Below are 6845 nucleotides of genomic sequence, written 5' to 3'. Positions count from 1 at the left end.
AACACACTAATGCATTTCAATTAAGGGCAGCAAAGATACACATACAAGAATACGATGAAGATTTCCAATAATTTACTATCCTAAACGCTTCTTGACAATTCAGAGTGGTAGTCGTAACATGGTGACTTCATAGCATTAAAATGCTGTGATGAGCTGTGTAGATCCCAGTATTAAATATTGTGGGTTCATGTATTGAGTCTATAACAAAATGGATGGAATATCTGTCTCCGAACTGTAGAATTGTTCCGAATAGAAAATTGTAGAAAAAACTAATCCACCGGAACTATCTGTATCGAGGAGCAATTGTAGCACTCAGTCGTTGAAATCTCCATGACAAGATCTATATAGGGGAGGAGAATCTCCTCGAATTAAGCAGCCAAGAAAACCCTGCTACCACCAAGAACATGTAGATACAGAGCAAGACACATATTAGCGATAACAAAAGACTTCGCACCAAAATATCTGATAACTTCCAACCCTCTCTCCACAACCTCCACATGAACTACATCAATAATTTTTTTCAAGCCATCTAATAGCTTCCAAAAAAGAAACTCCGCCACGGATCTCACTGTTTCAAATGTCACCCTCCCAGTCACGTCAAGCACAAACTTCCTATTACTGGGCACTGCCAATGTAGATGAAACCTTGCCAACCCACCCAGAATCCTGAGTTCCATAAATCGAATTCCCTACTTTCAGCTGCTTTGAAGATTCTTCTCGATCAAAACGCTCATCGTTGATGGCAGTTGTACTAATGCTCTGATCAACATTTGAGCAAGAAGAATTTGAACCCAAACTTGAACTCGTCAATACTTGGTGAGATGTTCTTACAAGTGTCTCCACCGCACCATTACAAACAGTAACCAGAATATCCCTCACTTTGTCTTGATGCTTGGGATTGGTTAATCCGCTAAACATCTCCTCATACACGTTAATATCCATTGTTTTGTCTAGATAAACAGAAACTGCCCTGCTTACAAAAACTTGAATGCAATTTGCTATGAGTTCTTTGCATTTATCAGAGCAGACCACATTTAGCCATCTGGGCTCGTCTGATAAGCTAGAACCGGGTTGGCACACACTAGGACCGTCCATGGGTCCGCCACTGGAGTAAAATCCCAAAACCAGATTCCTCGCAAAGCTTCCAACAACAACTGAAGCAAAACCGGCCCCCGCCGTGGAGAAAAGCCTCTCCAAAATCCTGTCAGAAAAGCTCGAATTCGCCGAACCTGTATCGGGCTCCCTGTCAGTCATCGCCTCGGACTTGGAACCCCGCAAAATCCCAACCGTGAAAGCCTGCGTAACCCTAACCAACGATTCCGAGAACTCCTCTGACCGCGCGATTTTGGAAACCTGCTTCAGACTATGAGGAATTTGGTCGGAATCGGATTGCAGAAACTTCTTCAAGTCCTTGGAGACAATACCAATTGTCTCTGCCGAATCCGCGAGCATCTCAGCCATGGAAAGTAGGGCTCGAAGGAGCTTAACCAGCCTCTTTCTCTTATTGATCACAGAGGGTAAATGATAGACCTTGTAAACTCCAAAACCGGAGACGCCTAAAGCGGCAAGAAGAATAAGCCATTTCTTTCTCCTCTTAGAAAAATCGAAGCCCCTCTTCACCAACCCGAGATCCATAAACGGCAAAGCGACCAATCAAAACCTAGAGCTCATAACAAGGTTGAGATAACCAAATGAAAAGAAACTGGGAACCGTATAGAAAGTGAGAAACATTGGACAGTAAAATCTTACAGGGAAATCACGTCTCATCCTTACAACTTTATCATCTGATTTCCGAGGATAGAGGAATCTAGATACCTGAAGGGTTCGGTTTACGATGCGCGCAAGACTACAGAGAGGGGTTCGGATGCCAAGGTAAAATGGACAAGCTTATCTAATCTGAATATGTATATCTATATTATTAATATATATTTGTTTGTATGCATCTAAAGAAGATAAAATGGCGGAATCTGTGATTTGATGATTCAAAACTGGAGAAAAAACAGATACAGTAAATCATCGAAGTCTTTGAAGCATCATAAATTCACAGAAACAGAATAGCATGCATCTTCGCAAGCTGAAAAGGCCTTATTTATTTAAAATAAGGCTTTGTTGTACATCATGAGATTCATGTGACACACAACAAATACAAGGACATTTTCAATGCTTGCACGGTTATCTAACCGAGTCCTCGCACGTTTGTCTTCAGATAAAACAACAAAAATAATTTGATCATCAATGACAACTTGACAACAGCTTTCTATCTTTGCTGAATCACTAAGACTGCGTTTGTACAATTCTCACACAACCAACCAAACATTCAATCATGTACAAAAAATACTTATGTTGTGACAACTCTTGATTATATACTTGGCCTGAGACAGCTGAGGAATTTTCTTGAAGCCCTTGAGTTTTCGCATGTCATCACTGTCCAGCACCATCTTTTGTCCAATCAGCAGAACTTATATGCACAATCATGGAGTTTCAAAGATTCCTAATCCTTTGAAACCACGCTCTTTGATTTTATGGGTAGACTGCAATACTCATCATCCTCTAGATCGCTAAAAGATATGTCATCCTCATTCCCCACGCAAATGGCAGCTCCACTAAACCTACCAAATTCAGAATCATCCTCCGGCCAGTCATCCTCATCGTCTTCTAAATTCTGTATCTGTAGTTTGGAGGATGGACCAAACAGTAAATCCTTATTCTCGGTGTTAATTCCCGGATTCTCTGCAATAACAGACTTATCAACAAATTGCAGCTCGGTGCTTTCGACTGGATGCTTCTCAGTCTCAACATCTGTTGCCACAGAGGAGATAGAAGGTTCAAAACAAAATGTGCCCAATGGTATAGGATCGAAATCCTGCTCCAGTATATTAGCATTGTCTTTTGAATAGGAAGTGCTTCTCGCAGACCAGTCAGTATCCACCTTCGTTTGCTTCTGTAGCTCCTGCATCCACATTGCTCTGGCAGCCACAACCTGCAAGAAATAGGTTAAACCATTGAACCTCAAAAATATTATGCAAATGCCTGTGGAAGCAAACCTTATCACCCAAAGATTGCTACAACAGCATTTCAAATATTAGATATAACATTTCGACAAAACAGCAGGGGAAAAGGGGAAACCCTTACAAATTTTAAAATGAAACATGCAAAACACTTACAACAAATCATAGACACTGACCTGCAGAACTATAAAAAAAAAACCAACATATTTTCCTTCTAATAAGCAATTCATACTTCAAGCAACTACCTTTGACAGGCAGGAATACTTTAAACATTCATTGAAAAAACTAAACACGATAGTACACAAAGCAATTGCCAAGCTGCTGCATGCAATTCCCCCCCCCCCCCCCCCCCCCCCCCCCCCCCCCCCCCCCCCCCCCCCCCCCCCAGCATGTAAATGGATAGCATTTATGTAGACCAAGAAATTTTTTTTTTTTTAAATTTTTTATTGGCACTGGATGTCCGGAACAACGTCCCGACTAATCTTGGGATTGCACAGGCCCTTGGCAAGGAGTTTCCCGCAAGTGCACCTCGGTTAATTCAAGGGAAAAATCTCCTAGTCTGATGGCCCCTAGAGATTGTTTGCACCGGATTTGAACCTTAGACCTAGGGGGAGCATACCCCTAAGCCCAAGACCAAGAAAAAATGTAAGATCAGATTATCACACTTGACATCTGAAGTGTGACGATCATGATTGTTTACTAACAATCTTACAAGACCCTTAAAAGAGCTTAGAAAGCAGAGGTTTTTATGTGCATGCCCATGAACAGAACATCTGGAAAGGTCAGAACAAATGGGTCTATTGAATCCCATTTAAGTAAAATTACAAACTAAGCATACTCTGGTCTGCTATGCAGTAAAGAATGTAAAATTATTGTTTCATAATAATGTAAAATTATGAAAGAATGCCATCAAATGAGGCCCACCATGAAGTGACTGAAGTGGACAATTTATTACCCCATCTCCAAAAAAGTAACAAAACAAAACGAAAAAGATTAGGTATAAATCAATCAACTGATGAGGTGCTCAAAATCATCAACAATGACCCTCTAAAAGATATATTTATCTCAAATGCAATATACACATATATAATATATATACATATATATATATATATATATAACAACAACAGCTAGCAACAATTCCAAATCGAACTAGAAACTTATTGGGGACTCAACAACATAATGAATAACTACATTGAAAAAAAAAACACTTACCTGGGATGTGGACAAGATATCTGCATCGTGTTTATTGAGTCTAGAGTGCAGAAGCACAAAGTAGACTTTCCAAAAATAGCTTTCACTCATATGGCAAGGACAAAGTTCAATTCTCAGGGCAGCTAATCTCGGAGCAAGATCTTGGATGGCCAAAGCATGCTCTTGCTGGGCATCAGACATGTGAAAATCTAAAACAAGAAAAAGAAAAATAGAAATAATGTAGGATGAATAATCAAAGCATGAACTTAAACAGCTACCACTAAAGCAACTGAAATAGAGCATAGATGAAGATACTGCCAACAAACTTCAGATGTATATGGAAATGCAAAGAGGACAATTTCAATTCGATTTAACACAGTTGTGTAAGAAATCATAGTGAACCAGTGCAACATGGGCACAGCAAGTTCTTGTATCGATTAATGAAACTGATGTCCTCTGGGAATTCTAATGTGAAAAATCAAAAGCTGGCCTAGGGAAAATATCCAAGCATTCACTAAACAATGATATGTACTAAAGCTTACCCTGCAAAAAAATAGGAAGGACCTAAGGTATCAGATAATCCACTGTATCTACATCCAAACCATTCATGGGGTATAATTCCTAGAATAAAGGTACCAGCTTTCTCTTCTCCAATTACAGCACAAACTTGAACAGTGCTGGATCAGATGATAACCAAGCAAAAACATATAGAATGCGCTTTTACCTATGTTAAAGCACTAGTTATACAAAATTAACGTCATCATTTACAATGGCTGAAGTCATAATGCAAAAAGCCAGCCATCTGCTTCATAATTGTGAATGACTAATAATCAAGCTTCTTGGCCACTACAGTTATGTTAAGGCATCCTGCGCACCAGGCCGCAGCTAATCTTAAAGGCCTAATCTCCTCAACACCACCAATGGAAGCACAATGCTGCCTGTTCAACACGAACAGCTAAGACTCACAACTAAGAATGTAAATTTGTAAAGATTGATATTATACAATTCAAAAAGAGAGCAACTTCCTCTTGAGTGTCAAAGTTCCTAATGTTACGGATTCAATTCAGAAGGAATTGAGTAAGGAGATTACGATTCCAACAATTGTAGAGCATAACCATTTGTTTTGCTTTGCAATAAATATGAACTACAACACAATGAATTATGCATAAATATAGGAAAAGTTTGAGTTGCTGAATCAGCCATTGACTAAACAAAGCCCTAATTTCTATTCGAAGAAGGCCAATTTTCACAATCCAAAAGGGTTTAAGAAAACACATTGACACAAAATGCGAATCGCAGAATACGCACATACCATCCAAGTCCTCCTCCTCATCAATTGGAAAATCCAACCACGTCTCGGGATGCATAGCGATATTCCTAGCGAACGCCAAAACCTCCTCGGTAATCCCAATGGCTCCTTCTAAGCCACGCTCCTCCAGTAGTTCCTCATTTCTCTCCGAGCCAAAGGGGAGAAAGTTCGAGTCTATATTGGAGATCTCCGTGACTCCGCTCCTGAAGCTCCCTTCGATCTCCGCGATATCGCTCCGGATCCCGGAGGCAGCATCATCAGACGGATCATCTTCGCCTCCGGACCCAGATTGATCGGACGGCTCGGATTGGCGGAAATGAGAGGGAGTGGAGAGTTGCGATGGAGGGGGAGCGAGAAAGGTGGCCATGCCCCAGATTTGGCGAGTGAGGGTTTGTTTGAGCTCGGAGAGGTCGTCTTTGACGCCTCGAGATTGTGCCTCTTCTGATTGGATGTCATTATCTTCGGGATCGTATTGATCTTCTTGTCGCTGGCGTGATGATTTGGTGGATGAAGATGGTGCCGGGTCTGGATCGTCAGCTCTGTACGGTACGACGTCGTAGTCTTTGCCGTCGCCGTCGCCGTTATTTTCGTCGAGACGGAGGGAGCTGGCCAGAGAACGAGCTAACCATGACATTTTCTATTTCTCTATTTTTTATTTTTTATATTTTTGGATTTAATGGGAGAAAGTGCCGGAAAAGTGTGAGGGACGTTAGAAAGGCAATTGCGAGTCATGATTGTATATTTGCGACAATATACAATCACTCTCAATTCATATTTTATTATTATAATTTTTTTAAATTTTTATCTAAAATATAATAAATAATTTAATTTTTAAAAATTTTAAAATAATAATATTATTAAAAAATAATATTTTAATAATATTTTATTCAACTCATTTAAAATTATTTTATCTCATCTAATTATCTAAACTAGACCTAATTAAACTAACTTCGCCTCCCAACAATTGAGGGAAAAAAAACTGTTGGAAACTAAAAAAAAAGAAAAAGAGTAATTGCTAAGTAACATTCAAATTACAAGACAACAAGATAAGAATGTAAAGTCTTACATATTCCGAAATTGAAATTGAATCGGAATTCAAAAAAAATTTCAAAACCCTGCACAAGCTCTTCATGTCGGCCCAAGATCAAATTCTTTAACGTAGTTTAGTCAAAAGTGACCCATTTTAAGTCCCTTCAAAAGCTGAGCCAAGGGCCCAAGCCCATGAATGCTTGGGCCTATTTCACATATACGGGCCTACGGCATTATTTAACGTCTTTTCTTTCACTTTGCAACGAACTTTGGATGACATTTTGTGTCTAATGAGTGGGGGTTGAT

General features: G+C 39.8%; 2 protein-coding genes across 2 annotated transcripts; both read right to left on the bottom strand.

Moving 5' to 3' along the window:
* On the bottom strand, positions 1 to 1943 carry LOC121262964 (protein PHLOEM PROTEIN 2-LIKE A10-like). Its single transcript, XM_041165686.1, has one exon. It carries the CDS (start codon positions 1632 to 1634, stop codon positions 369 to 371), a length of 1266 nt encoding a protein of 421 aa, XP_041021620.1. The 5' UTR covers positions 1635 to 1943; the 3' UTR covers positions 1 to 368.
* A 128-nt stretch (positions 1944 to 2071) lies between these two features.
* LOC121262953 lies at positions 2072 to 6209 on the bottom strand. Its single transcript, XM_041165665.1, has 3 exons — positions 5514 to 6209; positions 4223 to 4410; positions 2072 to 2979 (listed from the first exon to the last, which is right to left on the bottom strand). Exons 1-3 carry the CDS (start codon positions 6142 to 6144, stop codon positions 2491 to 2493), a joined length of 1308 nt encoding a protein of 435 aa, XP_041021599.1. The 5' UTR covers positions 6145 to 6209; the 3' UTR covers positions 2072 to 2490.
* Between the last annotated feature and the right edge of the window lie 636 nt (positions 6210 to 6845).

The sequence above is a fragment of the Juglans microcarpa x Juglans regia genome, chromosome 4S (genome assembly GCF_004785595.1).
Source record: "Juglans microcarpa x Juglans regia isolate MS1-56 chromosome 4S, Jm3101_v1.0, whole genome shotgun sequence".
Taxonomy (NCBI): domain Eukaryota; kingdom Viridiplantae; phylum Streptophyta; class Magnoliopsida; order Fagales; family Juglandaceae; genus Juglans; species Juglans microcarpa x Juglans regia.
This window is presented reverse-complemented; position numbering and strand designations above follow the sequence as displayed.

What these genes read in the sequence shown, in the direction of transcription:
- LOC121262964 (XM_041165686.1), bottom strand. Translation starts at nt 1,634, where the DNA reads ATGGATCTCGGGTTGGTGAAGAGGGGCTTCGATTTTTCTAAGAGGAGA.
- LOC121262953 (XM_041165665.1), bottom strand. Translation starts at nt 6,144, where the DNA reads ATGTCATGGTTAGCTCGTTCTCTGGCCAGCTCCCTCCGTCTCGACGAA. An exon ending in TGAGGAGGAGGACTTGGATG is followed by an intron (nt 4,411 to 5,513) that starts GTATGTGCGTAT and finishes TTCTTGTTTTAG; the next exon opens with ATTTTCACATGTCTGATGCC. An exon ending in ATATCTTGTCCACATCCCAG is followed by an intron (nt 2,980 to 4,222) that starts GTAAGTGTTTTT and finishes TATTTCTTGCAG; the next exon opens with GTTGTGGCTGCCAGAGCAAT.